At 23.8% G+C, this 20,719-nt stretch overlaps 6 protein-coding genes across 8 annotated transcripts; 4 read left to right on the top strand and 2 right to left on the bottom strand.

Moving 5' to 3' along the window:
- The first annotated feature begins 531 nt into the window (after positions 1-531).
- On the top strand, positions 532-5,543 carry LOC100864150 (dyslexia-associated protein KIAA0319-like protein). 2 transcript variants are annotated; one of them, XM_031919853.2, is made up of 16 exons: positions 532-593; positions 741-994; positions 1,097-1,512; positions 1,579-1,742; positions 1,819-2,196; positions 2,293-2,518; positions 2,600-2,973; positions 3,042-3,153; positions 3,269-3,417; positions 3,501-3,691; positions 3,776-3,875; positions 3,952-4,269; positions 4,342-4,443; positions 4,531-4,716; positions 4,802-4,951; positions 5,020-5,543. In XM_031919853.2, exons 3-15 carry the CDS (start codon positions 1,103-1,105, stop codon positions 4,948-4,950), a joined length of 2,859 nt encoding a protein of 952 aa, XP_031775713.1. In that variant the 5' UTR covers positions 532-593; positions 741-994; positions 1,097-1,102; the 3' UTR covers position 4,951; positions 5,020-5,543. The 2 variants fall into 2 exon arrangements, with proteins under 2 accessions (XP_031775713.1, XP_086765502.1); XM_086909376.1 differs by having other exon boundaries at positions 567-994; positions 4,802-4,900.
- A 224-nt stretch (positions 5,544-5,767) lies between these two features.
- Positions 5,768-7,545, top strand: LOC100864175 (E3 ubiquitin-protein ligase TRIM45). The gene is given in 6 exon segments (XM_031919854.2): positions 5,768-5,927; positions 5,929-6,081; positions 6,200-6,441; positions 6,514-6,737; positions 6,841-7,041; positions 7,109-7,545. Coding segments are annotated over 6 exon segments (1,098 nt in total). The 5' UTR covers positions 5,768-5,898; the 3' UTR covers positions 7,358-7,545.
- A 322-nt stretch (positions 7,546-7,867) lies between these two features.
- On the bottom strand, positions 7,868-9,548 carry LOC100864290 (uncharacterized). Of its 2 annotated transcripts, none has more exons than XM_086909379.1 (4): positions 9,190-9,548; positions 8,297-8,541; positions 8,113-8,235; positions 7,868-8,041 (listed from the first exon to the last, which is right to left on the bottom strand). In XM_086909379.1, exons 1-4 carry the CDS (start codon positions 9,201-9,203, stop codon positions 7,917-7,919), a joined length of 507 nt encoding a protein of 168 aa, XP_086765505.1. In that variant the 5' UTR covers positions 9,204-9,548; the 3' UTR covers positions 7,868-7,916. The 2 variants fall into 2 exon arrangements, with proteins under 2 accessions (XP_086765505.1, XP_086765504.1); XM_086909378.1 differs by having other exon boundaries at positions 9,121-9,391.
- Positions 9,549-9,617: 69 nt separating this feature from the next.
- On the bottom strand, positions 9,618-11,066 carry Pef (penta-EF-hand domain containing protein peflin). Its single transcript, XM_003698787.4, has 4 exons — positions 10,721-11,066; positions 10,437-10,611; positions 10,097-10,375; positions 9,618-9,994 (listed from the first exon to the last, which is right to left on the bottom strand). Exons 1-4 carry the CDS (start codon positions 10,730-10,732, stop codon positions 9,903-9,905), a joined length of 558 nt encoding a protein of 185 aa, XP_003698835.1. The 5' UTR covers positions 10,733-11,066; the 3' UTR covers positions 9,618-9,902.
- Positions 11,026-13,353, top strand: Spf30 (Splicing factor 30). The gene is made up of 5 exons (XM_003698785.3): positions 11,026-11,258; positions 11,386-11,609; positions 11,726-11,875; positions 12,640-12,790; positions 12,865-13,353. The coding sequence occupies exons 1-5, from the start codon at positions 11,220-11,222 to the stop codon at positions 13,006-13,008; spliced, it is 708 nt and encodes a 235-aa protein (XP_003698833.1). The 5' UTR covers positions 11,026-11,219; the 3' UTR covers positions 13,009-13,353.
- Positions 13,354-13,643: 290 nt separating this feature from the next.
- LOC100864265 (solute carrier family 12 member 8) lies at positions 13,644-17,608 on the top strand. The gene is made up of 10 exons (XM_003698784.4): positions 13,644-14,346; positions 14,403-14,583; positions 14,655-14,800; positions 14,934-15,165; positions 15,281-15,482; positions 15,566-15,800; positions 15,877-16,197; positions 16,269-16,430; positions 16,506-16,684; positions 16,771-17,608. Exons 1-10 carry the CDS (start codon positions 14,149-14,151, stop codon positions 16,928-16,930), a joined length of 2,016 nt encoding a protein of 671 aa, XP_003698832.1. The 5' UTR covers positions 13,644-14,148; the 3' UTR covers positions 16,931-17,608.
- The last annotated feature ends 3,111 nt before the right edge of the window (positions 17,609-20,719 follow it).

Genomic DNA, 20,719 nt, shown 5'->3' with positions numbered 1-20,719 from the left:
CGTATTGATGATCTGCGCATTCAACGCGGGAAATTTTAGAAACAATGAATAAATACTAAAAATATGTAATATTATGTATAGTAATTTTTATCAAAATTCTTATAATTATTATTATTATATTTATGTTATTTTATTATATTTAATGATAATTATTTAATGATAATTTTACATATTATATATTGCTTTTAATATAGTATAAGAATTGTACATATTTTAAATTATATAGTAAAAATATTTTATTGAAATTAAGTTTAAATTTAAAAACGTAAAATAATATTCCTTCATAAAGTTTTTTGTATATATATTAATTATATCTAATTATTATTCAATAAGATAAAACGTAAGCCGTTTCATTTACATAATCAATATACATAACAATATGTTTTTTTAATGAAACAATGAAGCTTTTTATATATTATTATTATTATTTATATTATTAAGTATAATAAAAATAATATAATGAAGATATAATGCATATAATAATTTCCTAAAATTTACTTATCTGTCAATTATTTTTACTGGTGTCGACCTCTGTAATTATTTTCTTCGAACACAGGTATTATAGCATGTGAATTGTCAGAAGATAATGGCATGTAAGATATTTTCGATGAATAGTTTATTTTTATGAATTTGATAAATTCATATTACGATTAAGATATATTCTATTTTGGTAACGACGTATTAATTCGACGTAAAACTTTATTGATTTTCTTTATTTGGTTTTTATTCCGGTGTAACAGGAAATATGATAATTGCCCCTATAGTTGATTAGCTGCTGGTGTTGATAATAACATGCTGTTAATATATGATAAGCCTGTGCCGTGTATGTCTGCATACAAGTTGGAATTAATAGCAGCCGAACAATTTTTTGGCAGTCTACAATCAGTATTTGATAATAAAATAATCCATAAAGTGACTGATGTGTCATAAAATAACCTGAAATTTTCGATCATTTCAATATTTATTATTTACTTTAAATCATAGAGATAGGAAGGTAGGATTTTTTTTCAATTTTTTGTTAAACTAAAAATGAATAATTTTAATGGAAAATTTGATATTTTTTTATGAAATATTTTATACTAGAATTCTTTTGCAGTTTAAAATGTTTAAAATCCTTTACTTGGAATTATATTTATTGCTTTTTGGAAATTGTATTGGTGATTATTCAGATTGGGACACAAAATGGCAAATATTGTGTCCTGGTTTATATCCCAGAGCTTTTACAAGTTATACACCCCATGGAAATCTTTCTAGTGGGATATATACCATGCAACCTCATTTAAGTAGTATGAAACACTGTGTGGCAACATGTTGTACCAAAACCACATGTAATGTGGCTCTTATGCATAATGGTACTTGTTATCATGTACAATGTGAAAGTTCCAAAATATGTATGCCTTTATATAGAAAAGATTTGGCAAATGAAAATCCTCCAAGTATGATTCTAGTTAAACCTGTGGAAGAAGATGAAATGTGGAGTGATTTACTAGATCAGATGAATGATGATACTGGGTGAGATTTCATATAGAATTTTTTATTATTACTTTATTTCATTAATATTTATTTTAATACTTGTAGAGGGTTTCTTATGGATGGTACAGAAGGAGATCATATTCTTTTTGGTGGATCAAGTTGTATTACTCAAACGAATTGTTTAGAACATGAAATTTGTGTAAAATCTGAAGATAAATCTGATATTGGAATTTGTCAATGTTCTAATGGATTTAAACGCAATATGGCAGGTAATTATATTATCATTTATTAAATACCTTGAAAATTTTTTAATTTATACAATTTATAATTTATAAATTATAATAGGAATTTGCACTTTGGTGGAAGACATAGAACTTGGTGTAACACCACAAATGAAAGCACAAAATATAAAAGATTCTAGTACATCTATAAAACCACCAATAAAAAGGTTATTAGTTTCTGTTGTTTCAAAAGAAGTACGCTTACCAGAGAATGAAGTAACATTATCTGCCTATACTGTACCAGCAGAACAAAAAAATGAACATTATAATTATGCTTGGAGTCTTTTAAGTCAACCAGATGGTCATACTGGTATAATGACTAATCAAAATCGTATGACTGTAAAATTAAGTAACTTATCTGAGGGTTTATATACTTTTAAAGTAACAGTAAATGGCCCAAATGCTTATGGTGAGGCATATGCAAACGTTAGTGTTTTGCCACGTAAGTTCTTTTATTATATTTTATTTTATCTTTTACTATTTATATTTTTTTAAAATTTATAATTATTATAATTTCATAATTTGGTATTATTTATAGCTAAAAGGATAAATCAAGCTCCAATTGCAATAATTTCACCTGCTTCACAAGTTGTAAAATTACCAAATACAGGGGCTGTGTTGGACGGTTCGTCAAGTAAAGATGATGATCGTATTACTTCTTATCGTTGGGAATTACAACAAGGTCCTATTGGATATCATCCTAATCTAGTTGATACACCTACTTTACAATTAGATAATCTTATCCCTGGCAATTATACTTTTAAGTTAGTATTGAGAGTTAGCATTTTATTGTCTATTTCTAAAAATATTAAAAAAATGATATTAATATCTTAAATTTTTTTCAGATTAACAGTTGAAGATTCCAATCATATTACTAATTCTACGAGTGCTAATATAACAGTTTTAAAAGTAACTGATTATCCTCCTAGCGCAAATGCTGGCCAAGATATTATTATATATTTACCCCAAAATACATTAACACTTAATGGTAACTTAAGTACAGATGATCATGGAATAGCAAATTGGGAATGGACAAAAAGTCCTTCAGATCAAAACAAAGCAGTAGATATGCAAAATACGAGAACACCATATTTACAATTATCTAATTTGGAAGAAGGAATGTATACATTTGTGCTAAAAGTAACAGATGATTCAGAACAATCTTCTATAGCCGAGATTCATGTATTTGTGAAACCACCAACTAATAAACCACCAAAAGGTAATTAAAGGATTTTTATTATTTTCACTTTCTAAAAAATTGATTTTATATTACGTAATTTTAAATAGCTGATGCTGGCGAAGATATAACTATAGCGTTACCCGAAACAAAAACTGTACTTGATGGTCGTAAAAGTAAAGATGATATTAAGATTGTATCATATCATTGGGAGCAAATGAGGTAAATTTAAGTTTATATATTAGTTATTATATATTATATATTATAAGTTTATATATTAGTTTATTTAATTATTATATCTAATAATGCATTAATGATATTAAATTTTATTGAACAGTGGGCCAAATAATGCTGAATTCTCAGCAATGAATGAGTCAGTTACGAATATAACGAAATTAACAAAGGGTGATTACGAATTTAAGTTAACTGTAATTGACGATAATGGAAATAAAGATTCAGATGCTGTTAAAGTAAAAGTTACCCAAAGTATGGATAGAATTTTATCCAATATTTTACAAATTAAACATTTGTAATTATACAGTTAATAAAAAATTAATTTTATTATATAGATAAAAATGCTCCTCCAAAAGCAAATGCAGGTGGAGATCAAGTTGTTATAGCACCTATTAGTGCATTAATTATTAATGGATCTCGATCAATTGACGATTTAAGAATTAGTGAATGGATGTGGACAAGAGATCCATCTAGTCTTGCTATAGGTACTATAGTTCAAAATACTGACAAATCGCCAATTTTAATGGTAATATTTAATAATAATATTTAATATATATAAATATAAAAATTATAAATATTCTTAAAGAGTATATTTAAATTTCATTCTTAGCTGACAGATATTGTACCAGGCAGATACGTTTTCAGACTAAAAGTAATGGATGATCAAGGTCTTAATAGTGAGGATACTGTATCTGTGATAGTAAAACCAGGTAAGTTAAGAAAAGAATAAAACAAAAAAAAAATATTTTAACAAAAATTTATTATTATATATATATATTTTTATAGATCCTCAATTATTGCATTTAGTTGAATTAACGTTGAATATCGGAGCAAATATGTTAACAGTATCGCAAAAAAATTCATTAGTATTAAAATTACAAATGTTACTACGAGATGAAGCATCAATTATTGTTCGAAATTTAAGAGCAGAACCACATACTGGTAGAGCTGTTTTAATATTTTATGTTGAAAAAAAAGGAAAAGTCACTATGCATGGACCAGAAGTAGTTAAACGATTAAAAGAAAAATTAAGACAAGATTCAGGTCTTCTTCAATTATCTGTGGCAAATATTGATACTGCTGTATGTCAAAATAATTGTTCAGGTATGTCAATGTTTTATATTATATATTATATTATAAACAATTTGTTATACAAAATTTATCCTTAATAAATAGGTCATGGAGTATGTGATCAAGAAACAAGATTATGTATGTGTGAAGCATTTTGGATGCAAAATTTAATACAGAAATATTTTGGTAATGGTGACTCTAATTGTGGTATGTGTAAAATAAATATAACAATTTTGATACGAAAATATCAATTAATATAAAATAAGCTAACTTGGAATCATATATTTTTTTCAGATTGGAGTATTCTTTATGTAATAATAGCATTACTGTCTCTAGTCGTGTGTTGGGTTGGTCTTATTTGGGGTCTTGTTTGTTTGTGTCAAAGAATATGTATAGGTAAACGTCGTTCACTTCGTACTAAAAAAAAACCACCACGATATTCTCTTTTGCAACCAGAACCAGAAGACGAAACCAACACATGTATGGTATCATTTTTTTAATTGAATTTCAAAATAATATTGATTGATGGAACTTTATAATTATTTTTTCTTATCGTTTTTTTTAGTTTCAACTCACAAAATGGTATTATCCGAATCAGATACGGACTCTGACGATGTCTTATTCGAACACCGCAAAGCGAAAAATAGCAGTCAAGTAAGAAATGGTAAATCTCGAAATGGCTTTATTAAAGTGGGTTCTAGAGTGAAAACATGAGGTAACAGCTACACTTGTTGTTGAAATCAATCATTCTTTAAGTAAATTGTAATTTAATTATAATTTCAGGAATATATAAAATATAAAATCTCGTTAAATGACGCACATCCGTATATGTTTGGCCAAAAAGAAAAACGAAAAAAAGCGTAAAATACTAGTCAGTTACAGGGCTGTAATTTTAAGTATGTACTTAACAAGAAAAATATGATTTCTCAAACAGAAGTTGTCACTTGTAAAAAGAATTTAGACGTACTTAAGTATTGATTAGAGAAATAAGAAAACACGTTCACTTCATTGCATCTTGTTTGATTTATTTGAAATAATACATATATTTATTAATATTATGCACTTGTATTTGAAACTTATTATATATAATTATACTGCTCGTATACATGCGAGCGGTACTATAGCACAATGATCAAATTTGATTTGATTACGGCCTTAGAAAATAATCGGAATTAATATTTATATAAAATAATCATTTCTTGTATCCATATATCCCTTGTATGTAATATTTGCTCTTTAATATATATATCATCGATCTTATTTTTACACTGCATATGAATAAATAATAAAATTTATTGTCTATATAATTAAAGTAGTAATTAATTTCACATTTTTTTTTTAATTGAAATTGTATTTAAATATTTTTTAGCAATTATTTCTTATTTTTATATTTTATATTTCATTATAATTATAAATATATATAACTTAAGTAATAAGAAATAATTTTAAGTTTAATATAAAGCTATGATTTAGTTTTGCCTGTACTCACTTAATGTTATTTTTAACTTTACGTCACGCTATTAACGTAACGTTAATAGTAAGCGCAAAGTAGTGCAAAAGATACTACGAATTTATTCGTAAAGTAAGTTTTTATTTGCTTTTTTATTAAATAATCTATTAAAAATTTAATTTTATTAATTAATAAATTAGTTTAATGATGTTATGGACTTCGTTAAATGCTCGAAATATAAAAAGTTGTTGCAGCGAAAAGTCGTCAATGAATAGTTATAATGAAAATAATGAATTTCATAATAAAGATTGCATGTTTTTCGAGCAAAGAAATAAATTTCAAAATACTAATTCTGTTATTAATGTAAAATCATTATATTCTGTTAAAAATAAATGGTAAATGTTATTTTTAATATTATTTAAAAATTAATAAATTAATAAAAAATATTTATAAGAATTAATAATTTTTTATAAGAAAAGCTAATTTTAATTTAGTTTAATTTTGTTTATTTAGTTATGATAATTATTCAAAGCTGCATTTATCATGGACAAATAAAACAAATTCTGTACAATTTTTTAAATTACCTTATGATATTCAAATAAGTGATAAAGATACACAAAATAAATTTTTTTCTTCCCTGGAGCAAGATAAAGATTTTCAATGTCCTAGATGTAATCAAAGTATGCAGGAACCTAGATTACTTCCTTGCTTGCATCCTATATGTTCATTATGTATTTCAGAATTAATGAATATGTGTAAGTGATTTAAAATTAGAATTTTAATTTTCTTAAAAATTGGTCTTATAATATTTTCTTTTATATTTGTAGCATTTCCTAAATTTTCAAAAGATATTAAAATCCAAAATTTTCAATTGAAAACTAGTGAAAGTAATTATTATGAAACTTGTCCTTTGTGTGATTTTCAATTACCAAATGCTAATTCGGCAATTCCACCTCCACATTATCTCCTTCAACATCGTTTAATAATGAATGCTATCCATTCTAAATTTGCAAATAAAATACTTTGTGACATTTGCAAAGATGAAGTTGTTGTAAGTATCATTTGATATTATATTAATTTAAAATAAGCATCAATTTAAAATAAATTTTTAAATATTTTATAAATATATTATTTTTAATATAATTTATTTTAAGGCAGTGGTTCAGTGTTCCACATGTCTTCACAATTTTTGTTTGGATTGTGGTATAGAACATCAACAACAAATTACAATGGAATTTAAATCATTAAAACATTCATTAAGACCGTTATGGCAAGCTACAAAAATACGACGTACTGTACTTTGTCAAGAACATCCTACACATGCCTTACATTTTTATTGTATTGCATGTCAACAGGTTTATAATTTGCTCTTTTAATTAACATTTTTCTATTTGAATATCATTTTTTAAACATATTTTTCAGGTATCCTGTGAAGAATGCATATGGAGCAATCAACACAGAGGTCATGCAAGTGAATATGCTATTGAAGCTGCAAAACAAGTTATTTGGTATTTAACAAAAATGCTTCAAAAAGCAAAAATACTTTTAAATATGCTTTTAACTCAATATGATCAAGATGCATTTTTAAATACTTCTGAAGAAATAAAGAATATTTTCATTTCAATGAATTATAGGTATATCAAATATAATTTTTTTCTAGTTATTTATTAGATAAAATAATTATAAACGTATAAACGATATAAACGTATATTAAAAAATATACGTAATATATAACGATTATAAATATTTTAAAATTAAACGTATGTTATCATAATAAGAAAATTTTAAACATATATATAGATAATATGAATTATCATGTGATGATTATTATTAAAAAAATCAAAAAATTTAATCAAAAATATTTTAAAACTGTCATTTGAGGTACAATTTATTAATATACTATTGTAGTATATTATAAATATACTAATTATAAATATTATACTAACTATAAGATATTATAAGATACTAATTATAAGATATATATATATATATATATATATATATATATATATATATATATATATTAAGATATTATAAAATATACTATAAAATATATTATTAAATATAAAATAAAATATAAAAACCTATAGTGAAAATAAAATCTCATTACATAATTTCACATTATTATTTATATGTAAATACTTATTCATAAAAATAATAAAATATACTCATGAAAATAAATATATTTAAAGAATAATATATATTTATATTTATTTTGAAATTAATAACATTAAAGTAACAATTGATATTTCTGAAAACTTAAACAACATCCATAACGAAAGATTGATCCACAGCAAGACCAATGGTGTATACCAGGATGTCCAATATGACCATGTCCACAGCCTCTATATCCACCTTTAATTAAATTATATTTTATATTATAATAGATAATACTATATAATAAAATTATTCAAAGAATGTGTTACCAGGCATAATTCCTCCACATCCACAAGTAGCTTCCTTCTTACCACCACTTGAACAAAATGTACAACAATGATAGATACCAATGTGAGATCTAAATGTGTTCCTTGTATTTTCACAGGAATTTTCTGCAAAATTATTTTTAGTCAAAAAAGAAAAATTAATATCTTTGATTGAATGAATATTTACCTGATGGTATATTACAAACTCCTAAAGTTTTTAATCTTTTTATTATTATGTTAGCAAGACTTAATATTTCTATATCTGAACCATCTGCAAGTAATTCATTTGTAAGAGAGATAGCATCAAGAAGTTGTCTTGCTCTCTTTAATCTATTAAATTCTTGAATTCTTTTATGTGCCTCTCTAGTATGTGATGCTATTGTATTGTAATTTTTTAGTTTTATTTTATCATTGAAGGTTTCATCGAAACATCTAATTACATTAAATAATTATTAATTGTAGATTAAGTTATATTATATGGTCAATATCATTTTTAATTTTCTAATATAAATAATGATATTGTATAAATAAAATTTATATTACAAAAATAATATTTGTCATGTGATGAGTATTTAATAAAATTCTTTATTTACATAAAACAACATATTATTTATAGTTTAGTACTGTCATTTGAGGTACAAGTTATATTATTATTATTATTTAATTATTATTTATTCTTATCAAGCTATATAATTTAAATTTCAATAAAATATATCTTCAAAATTACTTTTTTACACATGATTACATACATGATTACAATTATATTCTATTATAATTTTATAATTATACCGTCGTTACTTTAATTATTAATTTGAATTCCTGTAATATTCTAAAGTATATATATCAAAAGATATTAAAATAAATCCATATTTTATGAAACAGAAATATGTTTTATAAATGCAATATAATCTTTGAATGTTAGGTTAGAGCAATACTTTTTTCAAAATATATTTGAAATATAATTATTTTAAATAAAATATTGATTATTTTAATCCATAAAAATTATTTTACAATTTATAATTTATATCCATATATATTCAAAAATATAAATTGTTTTTCACAAATTATACGAGCACATACTCTTTAACTGCCATTTAAAACAAAATTATATAAGTTTTGTAATGTAAATTGTTTAATTTAAATTTATATAAAAAAATGTTAATATAAATAATCTAATATAAGATAGATTAATTATTTTTTTTATTTCTAATAAAATGTAATATAAATGTATTTCGTTTGTAGTTATACATTATATTGACGTTATAGTAGCATGTTCAACTCATCAAACAAATTTTTTATTTATTATTTATTTATTATACTATGAATTACTATGAATTTATATATTTTTTGTAAAATATGCATTCATAATTATATTTTTAAAATTTCTATAATTAATCCTATATTCTTTTATGATTAAGAAATAAATAAATAATTATTTTATAAAATGTTAATTATTTTTTATTAGATTAATATTAAGCGATATTAAATAAATCTATATAAGCACATAATTAAAATATTATATTTTATGTTTTATTATAATTATTTACAATTATTGATAAAATAATTGATAAAATTTATAATCTATAAAATTAAACTATAAAAATACATATGTTTAATATTAAAAAAAATATGTACTATGTCTACTAATAAGAATAATTAATAATAAGATACAATTGTGTTTTTAATTCTAATATTTTGGAATACTAAGTTATTATATAGCTTATAGTAATATAAGTTATTACTAATTTTTGTATTTCAAAATAAATATAATTATAAATTTAATAAAAGAATTATTATACACTACAATTAAGTGCAACTCCTAGAAAATCTTCAAATCCTATAGTGATTACTCCTGTTTGTTCATTATCTCTTATTCGAAAAGCATCTGAAAAAAGAAGTTAAAAATAATATTAATATAAATGACATATATATAAAGTTTAATATTTAACATTTTTATTATTTTATTTATTTTTACATATTTATTTACCTGTAAATCTCTGAATTTGAACACATAATACAATAAATTGATCTATAGTGATACTAGAATGACTAATAGGATCACTTTTTTTTATTAAAAATGAAATGAATTTTGGACTTAGTCTATATCCCATTTGAATTAAAGCTGCACTTAATTCATTTTCTTGTATACTTCCAGAATTATCATGATCAAAACCACGAAAGACACCTAGCCATGCATTAATATAATTATAAAGAGCTTGAAACTCAAATAAATCTATTGTACCATTTTTTTCCTTGTCAAACATTCCTATAAGAAAAAATTATATAATAAATAAATTTTAAAAATATATAATACAATATATATATACCTATCATAAGTGTACAAGCTGTATCTGAAAATGTACTCCCTTGTCCATTTGCCAATGCAGATTTTAATTCTATAGCTGTGATTCTTCCACTGCCATCACTATCAACAGCACCAAACCATTGCTGCACTTCTGGACTTATTTGTGTTTCAGGATTAGTTGAACCATATATTGTATTCTAAAAATTGATAACACTTTAAAATAATAAAACATGAATTTTTTTATTTATTCATAGAATATGTTTCAATATATAGAATATATTAATTATAAAAAAGAAATATAATTACTGGATAAGCCATGATTATTGTTTACTAACTATTAAATAGTATTACTTGTAAGATGTATTTAGTGCTATACTATTATACTATGCAGACAACTACAGTAAAGTATAGATATACAAATATGTATGATCTATTATTCATATAGATAACTAGTCATTCATACGATTCGAATAATACTTCATTAATTTTTTTATATTTAATATTATTTAATAGTGTTTGTACACGTGTACACGTACTTTATATGAAATAAAGAATATATTTTGTTTTATAATATTTCATTGTAATGAAATTAATAATTTTTATATTTTTAGTTAACGCGCTAAAATGACAGTGCCATCTTACGCATTGTTTTGTATTTAATACGATCGTGTACACATATAGAGAGTAGAGTATTCTCTAGTGTTCGCTTCTGCTTACTTTTCTGACAGTAGTATTAGATAGGAAAAGAACGACTGTTGAACGTTATTTTGATCTTTGTTAATAAGTAACTGATTTTGATCCCACAATGGACGATTTACAAAATTATAAATTACAGCTTCAACAGGTGAGATTTTTATATTTAACCTAACACAAAGGATGGAATGACGAGTCCATTTTTGGCAATCTCTTTTTTGTTTATGACATCAAAACATGAAATAAATTTTATACTTTATTATATTTTATTATTTTAGGTAGAAGCTGCACTTACTACAGATCCTAGTAATGAAGAACTTCTTAAACTAAAAATTGATCTTGAAGAAGTAATAGAGCTGACACACGATTTAATTAAATCACAACAACAGGAAAAAAGGCAAGCTAATGGCATGGATGCTAAAGATCCTATTTTACTTGCAGTTTTGGCTAATAAGTGGAAAGTTGGTGATCAGTGTATGGCACCTTGGAGCGAAGATGGCAAGTAAGTGAAGATATAATTTATATATATATTTTTAATAAATTATCAGTTATTTATTCTTAATTACAATCAATAAATGAATGTGTTTATGATAATGTATTTTTATTACATTTTTCTAGATATTATGAGGCAACCATAGATGCAATAAGTGAAGATGGTGTTGTTAATATAACTTTCAATGAATATAAAAATACAGATGTCACTATGCTTAGTCAGTTAAAATCTGTAGCTAAAAGGCCAGCATCAGATTGGGCAGATCAAAAATCAAAGTGAGTTGACAAGCATTTATTCATTTTATTTATCAATAGTCATTATTAACATGACCCTTCCCCTGCAATTTTAAGCACATATCAGTTTTTTGGAGAACATTGCGGGATAAGTTTTATAAGAAACAATGATTACTAATTGTTCATTTTTCTCCTTATTCCTTAATTCCCAATTGGCCACGATATTCACTCCACTGTTTGGTGTGCTTCGATCTGAAATTCCATTATTGTTCATTTGTCTCTTGGTGTCGCACTGTTGTACATCGCCGGAATCCAGGAAAAGGTAACAAGAAATAATAGATTTTTGTTGAATTTCTTTTTTTATTCTTTTTATTGTACATGATTTTTAAATAATATAATATTTCACATTTAAATATGAATAAAATAATAAGGTATTATAATAAGAACACAATGATAAAATTTATTAATTTATAAAATTAATAATCATAAACAAATTTTTAATTATAATTTATATTAATAAGTTTGTAGGTGAAATAAAACTGTTTCCATTTCATCATTATTCTTATAAATATTATTCTTTCTGAAATAATAGCAATCACTGTTTTTATGTGTAATGAAACTATATACTTTTATACATGAATTTTACAATACATATTAATAATTAACAGTAATATTAATATATTAATAGAATTTATTACAGCTTTATTCATATCTTTTATGTTTTGTAAAAAAATTTATATGGATATATTGTGATAAATTTATTTTTATTAGTTAACTTCATGAATGATGGGCTTATTAATTTACAGAAAAATGCAAGCCGCTGCAGTAGCAGGCTCAGATCCTAATAAACAAAGGGAATATTTAAAGAAAAAGAAACAGAGAAAACTCCAACGATTTAAAGAACTTGAAGAGGAACGTGAAATGGAAAAAAATAAATGGCTAGCATTTACAAATAAGGTATTATTAATAAATAATTAAAATTTTCAATTACACGTTTCTAAATTATTAATTTGTTATATTTTTTAATGCAGTCTTCAAAAAAAGGTGTAATTAAAAAAAGTATATTTGCCACGCCAGAAAATGTGAATGGTCGAGTCGGAATTGGTACTTGTGGCGTAAGCGGTCGAGAAATGACTAAATTTAGTAATGGTGAAAAATGGAGAAGAGGAGCATGAATGCTGTTGTAAATATGAAATTTAATATTTCGTGAGATAGAACTATCGATTATTGTTATTATTACACTGAATTCAGTTTTGAAGAAGCTGAATATGTATGTTTTGTGTTGCAAGAATGTTTCTGAGTATATGAATGAAGTGTGTTTAGCGGTATTCATAGATTGTATGTAGGTATTATGTTATGAATGAACAATGACCTCAAGTATCTGGAAGGTATTTGGATTTTCTACCTTTATGAAATGAATGATTGACGTGAATGAGTGTATTTCTAGATCAATACATTTATGTGGATATGATTTGTTTATAATCTGTAATGAATACAAATAAATGTATATTTTAAAATCAGATAATGAAATTTTCAAATTATTTATTACATCCTTCTAAATCTTTGGAACAAGATTATTTTAAAATTTCTATATATAAGTTATATAAATTATATAAGTTACTTTTTGAATATAACTGTATAACAACTGTATAATTATTTATTTGAAATCTTTTGTGATTAAATAAATTATTTTTTAGTTTGAAGCAATTTAAATGAGATATTAAATAGTATCATAATACATTATAATACAATATACATTATAAAGATGAACTAATTACATCCTACACTACGCTTAGGTTATTAAGTAAATATACATATAGTTAATATCGTTAAAGAAATCAAAAATGGTCGCTCTGTTGTGGAATAACACGTCACCAGTAGGTGATATATTTGAGATGATAAGATTGATATAAGAGGTTGATAAATTGGAAAAAATGAATATATTAAAATATTATATTATCGTGGAAGCTTGTAATAACTGTTGTTTTGTTTAAAATATTAGAAACTTATTCTAACCTATTTAAGAAAAAATCATCAATAAACATTAAATATATTTGACTTTTTTTTTCATTATGATAATATGGTTATATCATTTAAGTTATATTAGTTGTTGATAATTTGAAAATATTAAACAATATGTATTTTCATAAATGATGATATAGAGATGACTCTTCAAGAACAATTTTTTATGTGCCTATTAATTTTTTATTTAAGACTTTTACAAAATTAAAATTGATTAAAAGCAAAAAGACTGATTTAATTGTTAGTAAAAATTAATTATTTTACAAAAACAAAATATTTCTATACAAGAAAATATGGAGTCAAATGAAAGAAATAAATTATCAAATGGAGATGTTATAAACAATAAGGATATCGATTGGTCTAGATATGGACTACACAATAATACAGAAACTCAAAAGAATAATGAAACACAAAGAAATAATAGACAATATGAAGAATTTGGACCTGAAATGTATCAAACTGGAGCAAATGAATTATTTGCTCAAGAATATGTAAGTAATTAAAATAAGATAATATATGATTTGATCTTAAAACTTATATTTTTTAGAGTGCTGATCCTTGGTGGAAATCAAATTTTTTCATTTCTCAGCCTGTATTATTTGGAACATGGGATGGAGTTTTTACATCTTGTTTAATTAATATTTTTGGAGTTATTGTCTTTTTAAGATCAGGATGGATAGTAGGTCAAGCTGGTTCTTTCAATGCTGTATTAATAATTTTATGTACAGGTAACAATGGTTTCTATATGTCAATGATAGTTGATTTTAAAAATTTGAAAAAATTTTATGTTTTATTTTAGTATGTATTGCATTGATAACAGTATTGTCTGCTGTGGGAATATGTGAAAGATGTCGTGTAGAAAGTGGTGGAGTTTATTTTTTATTATCACATGTATTAGGATCAAGATTTGGTGGATCTATTGGATTACTATATTGTTTTGGACAGGTATGTGAAATAATTTATAAATATATAATAATAATAGTAATATTTTTAAAATATCACATATTAATATATAATAATAATAATAATAATAAAAAGTAATAATAATTTTAGAATATTATTTAAAAATTTCTTTTAGGCGGTGGGTTGTGCTCTAAATGTTCTAGGATTTGGAGAATCTATGGCTGGTCTTGTGGGCTTAGAATCTGCATGGGCAGAACGAGGTTTTGCTTGTGCTGCTGTTATTTTACTATCTATTATTAATATTGCTGGTGTCAAATGGGTCATAAAACTCCAATTTATTTTATTATTAATTTTATTGCTTGCTGGTGTAGACTTTATGGTTGGAAGTTTTACTCATATAAATGTTGGTAAGATAAGATAATCTATTAAACTTATAATATTTCTATTATTATTTTAGATATATTATATCTATAATCTATAATATCTAATCTATATATATTTATAATTCTATATAAATTATAGAAGCTGGTTTTGAAGGTTGGTTATCAGGAAATTTAAAAAATAACACTTTTACCAACTATCAGGATGGATATAGTTGGTTTACAGTTTTTGGTGTATTTTTTCCTACAGTAACCGGTGTTTTAGCTGGTATTAATATGAGTGGAGATTTAAAACATCCATCTACTGATATTCCTAATGGCACGTTAGCAGCTGTGGGAACTGGGTAAAAAATAAAAAATAGTTTGAAAGTATTTATATTACATTCATTATTAAAAAATTAATTACAATTTTATAATTTAATTTCAGAACATTTTTATATTTATGTTTTTCAATATTTCTCGCGGCAACTTGTACTCGAAAGGCATTACTTACGAATTTTATGATTGCATCAACAGTATCAGCGATTTCAGTATTGCTACTAGCAGGCCTTTATGTTTCATCATTTAGCAGCTGTTTGGGTGCAATGTATGGTACACCTCGAGTTCTTCAATCTATTGCTAGTCAAAATGTTTTACCAGGAATTAGTTGTTTGCAAAGAGGAGTGAGTGGGACAAAAAAACTTTTATTATTTAAATTATTTATGATTATGATACTAAAATAATTTTGATAAATTTTAGAAAGGACCAAATAAGGTACCTGTATATGCAATGTTAGTTGTTGCCGTTGTTACATTGACTTTTATCATTACTGGTCAAATTAACACACTTGCACCAATTGTTACTATGCCTTTTCTTTTAACTTATGCATGCTTGGATTATGCATATTTTGCTCTTGCACAAACATTCGATATACAATTATCTAGAGAACAAAGATTTCGAACACAATCTCCAACATTTGATCGTGATTATGGTTCTGCAAGTAGAAATAATTCGATAACGGATATAGATAACGATTTAGATAATTTATTTCCCGAACGAATAAGACACAAAAATCTAATCGTAAGTATATATAACTGTTTCATTTATTATTATGATAAAAAAAGTAACAGTATTTTATTCATTGTTTTCAGAGAAATCCTAGTCTTTCTGAAAATAATATTTATATAGATTCTTCACCAAGTGTCGATGAAAATGGTAGTGGAACAGATACTTCAGAAAGAAAAATTCATATCCATAATAAATTAGGAAATTGGTATAGTCCTTTATGTAATAGATGGTTTTCATTATTAGGTGTAAGTTTTTTTATATATTATTAAATTCATGACTTTAATATAATTGTGTAAATTTAATGTAGATTTATTTTATAGTGTCTTATAAAATTACTTATTATGTTTCTTGTTCATTGGAGCTATGCTATTGCTAACGTTGTTGTCGTTTTTCTTGTTTGGAGTTACATTGGCCATGCTAATCCTGCAGTTAAACCAGGTGTTTCATCCGAATTTAAATTGTTTAAATGGTTAAAAATGTTGTTGTTAAGGATTATGGGGTAATTTTTATTATTGTTACAATTTTTTGTTCTTGATTATACTTTAATATATATTGATTTTAATGAAATGTTATTTATAAATTCAGAAGAAAAGTTTATGATTACGAACAAATTGTTGTTACACCTGTGCATCCTGGTGTTGAAACTTGTTCAGCTCAATTAAATGAAGAAAACGAAGATTTTGCTGGAAGGAGAAGATATCATCAAACAGCTACTGTGACGGGACAATGTGTCAGTATTGATTGAATATTGCTTTTGCAGGATAACTAAGGAAAATTTTAATGGAAATTAGATATAAATTATTTGAACAGAAGGAATTGTATAGGAATCATATTATAAAATATCATGTTTTAAAATAGAATGAAATAAGAAGGAGAGTATTGTAATTTGCAACATTATTGATCGCACAAAACTAGTCTAGTTAAGAATATTTCATATCTTAGATAAAAAAAATTTTTTATAAAATACCATCACAACCTGATAGCCTTAACAATAATAGTAATTAAATAAATAAAAAAAAAAAGAATATGCTATGTCAAAAGAATAATAAATGAACAAAGTCACATGACTTTTCGTACTAGTTTATTAAATTATATTAGACAATTGAAATGCCATACTGCCAGAAGCATTTCTAAAATGGAGGGTCCATATATTCAATGAATTATTTTAAGAAATATTTCTTATGATGTGAGATTATTTATTCTTTATAGACTTTATAATTTGTAGTTAAACATAATATTCTGTATCATTATATGTATCATTGAAGATAACAAAAGATAATGTTGGATATCAAACTATTTATAATATATAATCTGTAAATATGTAGTAATGACATATTTATATGCTATTTAACATTTTTATAATTATCGTCACAGAGATGAATATGTTAACAAATATATATATATATATATAAAACAATTAAAATTTGAATTTTTATTTTATTTCTTATCTTTTCTTTCTTTCTTATATAAAATCTTAAACAAATTTATTAAAAATTATAAATCTTCGTCAAAAATCATTTTTTTATCATATTTTTGAAACTTACTACTCTAATCAATTTTGTATATACATTTATATTTGGCGGGTTTTTATATTTTATAAATTATATTATATTTATAAATCTTTTAAAATTACTTTGTTATATACAAAAACATCAATATTTTTATTTAATAATACATTAAATAGAATAATATTTATTAAAAAAATGAAAGTTTCAATATTGTATATTCTTGTTATATATGTATCAAGTTTTAATTAAAATACATTTCCGGTTTGCTTTCTAGCAAGTGTATTGATGTACGTAGTGTTTAGTGAATAGAATCATTTGGAAGTTCGAATAGTGTGATTATCGATACGATTATTTTTTGTACAAATTATTCGTGTAATTTTGTATTTTTATTGTTAATTATATTGTTAATTATATATCTTTTAAATAGTAATAGATAATAATGTATTAAATAATAATTATTATCATTTATTCATTCGTGATTTATAATTCGATAAAATAGTGACGTTAAGTGGGAAAATTTTTTGTGTGTTCTATCAATACTTCATTTTTATAAAATCAGGTAAAATTTTTAAAATTGAATTTTTTATTTCTAATAATAAGAAATTATATATGTGTCAAAATATTTCTTTGTTTAATTATTTTTTTTATTTTATTTATTTTTTAATTTTTTTTAATATTTCTTTAATTATTATTTTAATTATTTAATAAAGATTGAGCATTATATTTATTATTTAATTAAGTATAATAAATAAATAAAAGAAATATTAGAAAAAATAAAAATAAATTAAATTTCATTATTCGTATAAATCGTATTTATGCAGTGAGGATTATTCAAAATCAAAAAATTATGGCGTCGAACATTCAATTCTTCACGCAATAGGAGTGAGGACTTAGCTAATTGGAAAACCTAGCTATCACTGAATCACAAGCAGGATATCGTGGTAGTAGGATATATTATTCTTCTTGAGGTTAGTAACTTTAATTGCGCAATATATATTTTTAATTTTTATTATTGTTCTATTATTTTTTATCAATTATTATTTAGTTAGCATATGTGTATACGTAACTATTTATATACATTATTGTAACAAAATTATATAATCTTTTGAATTTTTTTTTTTGCATTGATCATCTGTTTGATTATTAGAGTTATCTCAATTTAGTTCAAAATGTGAATTTTGAATTTAGATATTGTTTTATTTTAATAAAATTTTATTTTATTAATATTTATTAATAATAATTAGTATAATTGATATAATATTGATAATTAGTTTGAACATCTGTAATTGAATATATGTTCGTTGCAGTTATTTCTAAAATCAAAATACATTCAATATATGAATATTATTAAAAATCATCAAATAATTAATCAATATTATCAAATAATCAAATAATCATAGGAATATACATTTATAAATAAATATATATAAAGTATAAATGTAAAAATAAATAAAATATATTAAAAAACTTTAATCAAATATATTTTAATGAAAGATTCGAATATTTTTCGTTACAACAAAAATTTCAATTATTATATAATAATGATAGTGTACATTAACTTTCTTTTTTATTGTAATATATTTAACAATTTAATTATTTAATTTTTTATTATAAATTTAAGTATGATTTGAAATATGAAAATTAGATTAGATTTAATTAGATAGATAGATCTATGAAATTTATAAAATTTAATATGCAAGCAGACATTTTGTAATAGCTGAATTTCAAAAACAATAAACAATAAATTTTGATTATTATTGCATTTCGAAAATATAGAGATTACTTGAGTTTAATTATTTTATTTAGAGTCAATTATTTATTAATTGTCAAGTTTGAAATAAAATAGATATTAAATCAAAAAATATTAATTCGTTTGATAAAAAATAGATAAACTAATATTCTTTTTAGCTCAGGATTTTCAAGTTTAATCTTTCCGTGTCTAATCTTGATTTCATTCATATGATCTCATTTATATATTCAGATGTTATTTGAGAAAGAAGCGAGGACTGATAAATTCATAAGTTTATAACAATTTATTCAGCGATGCATTGATGATGCATTTGTGTATCATGCACAATGTATTTTCCACTGTGTGTGTGCGCGTATGTGCGCTTATGTGTGATTAGACTGTGGAATTGCATCGCTTCGATTGTTACTTCATTTAATATTATTAATTCAATTACAATTTATTATAACAATATTACATCCGTTATTTGATATAACAGATTATAATAATCTATCAAATTATAATAATGGTAGCAAAATATAATTTCTCTCTTTAAAAAATATGTATAGATTATTTTGGTCATGTTTTTATTTAAAAGTTGATATATGATTCATCATAATTTATGCAATGATCGCTAACCATTGTCAATCGATTTCAAGAAAATGGCACATAAAGTTAGAGTGTGAAAACAATATGCCAAGCTCGGAAATTTCCCTAGTGTAGACTTTTTGCCGTCGAGTTTGTGTCAGAATAGTAGAACGAATGTGTATCTTTTTTAAATATAGGGTTAGGTAGGATAGATAGTATACTTTTTGATGTGCTTGTTAATTGTATAAATAGGATCAGGTTATCACAATTGGATAGGTGCGTAACAATCTGTTTCAGGAGAATTATAATTTGAAAAATCAAGAGTGAAGCTAAGACGAATTATCATTGGCTCTGACTCGATTCTAATTTTGTTCATTAATTTTTCGAATTTCGTGATCGCGAAATAAATCTCGAAACGAAACGTTGTGCTCGAGATTATGCATGTGATCCATGATACTTAATTTCCGTGATTTAGTCTTTTTCTCTTTTTTCTTTTTCGCGATTCGCAATTAGGAACTCTCGGATAAGGTTTAAATTTTAGCGGGCATTGCGCCCAATGAGAGAAAAGGCTCGGAAAATTATCATGAAAGAAGGCAACTACCAATGGTTTCTCATCTTTTGAATTTTCTTTTTCTTAGATCCAAAGAATGGGAAGTCATTTTTATTATTACTTTGTCATTATGCTCGTTTCAATAGTAGTAATAGTAATAAT

The sequence above is a fragment of the Apis florea genome, unplaced genomic scaffold (genome assembly GCF_048593485.1).
Source record: "Apis florea isolate Af1SG1 unplaced genomic scaffold, ASM4859348v1 contig_3158_pilon, whole genome shotgun sequence".
Lineage (NCBI taxonomy): Eukaryota > Metazoa > Arthropoda > Insecta > Hymenoptera > Apidae > Apis > Apis florea.
Note: the sequence above shows the minus strand (reverse complement) of the source record. Positions and strands in the feature narration are given on the sequence as shown.

Bases quoted from the DNA above. Each gene is read 5' to 3' on its own strand.
- Pef (XM_003698787.4), bottom strand. The intron at 10,376-10,436 runs GTATATATATAT...TTTTTCTTATAG, and splicing joins AGCTTGTACACTTATGATAG to GAATGTTTGACAAGGAAAAA. The intron at 9,995-10,096 runs GTAAATAAATAT...TTCTTTTTTCAG, and splicing joins TCAAATTCAGAGATTTACAG to ATGCTTTTCGAATAAGAGAT.
- LOC100864150 (XM_031919853.2), top strand. From the start codon at position 1,103: ATGTTTAAAATCCTTTACTTGGAATTATATTTATTGCTTTTTGGAAAT. The intron at 1,743-1,818 runs GTAATTATATTA...AAATTATAATAG, and splicing joins ATTTAAACGCAATATGGCAG to GAATTTGCACTTTGGTGGAA. The intron at 4,717-4,801 runs GTATGGTATCAT...CGTTTTTTTTAG, and splicing joins AGAAGACGAAACCAACACAT to TTTCAACTCACAAAATGGTA.
- LOC100864290 (XM_086909378.1), bottom strand. From the start codon at position 9,140: ATGGATATAAATTATAAATT. The intron at 8,542-9,120 runs GTAAAATAATTT...TAATGTAATTAG, and splicing joins ATGGATATAAATTATAAATT to ATGTTTCGATGAAACCTTCA. The intron at 8,042-8,112 runs GTAACACATTCT...ATTTAATTAAAG, and splicing joins ATGTGGAGGAATTATGCCTG to GTGGATATAGAGGCTGTGGA.
- LOC100864265 (XM_003698784.4), top strand. From the start codon at position 14,149: ATGGAGTCAAATGAAAGAAATAAATTATCAAATGGAGATGTTATAAAC. The intron at 16,431-16,505 runs GTAAGTTTTTTT...TTTATTTTATAG, and splicing joins GATGGTTTTCATTATTAGGT to TGTCTTATAAAATTACTTAT. The intron at 16,685-16,770 runs GTAATTTTTATT...TTATAAATTCAG, and splicing joins TTGTTGTTAAGGATTATGGG to AAGAAAAGTTTATGATTACG.
- Spf30 (XM_003698785.3), top strand. From the start codon at position 11,220: ATGGACGATTTACAAAATTATAAATTACAGCTTCAACAG. The intron at 11,259-11,385 runs GTGAGATTTTTA...TTATTATTTTAG, and splicing joins ATAAATTACAGCTTCAACAG to GTAGAAGCTGCACTTACTAC. The intron at 12,791-12,864 runs GTATTATTAATA...TTTTTAATGCAG, and splicing joins GGCTAGCATTTACAAATAAG to TCTTCAAAAAAAGGTGTAAT.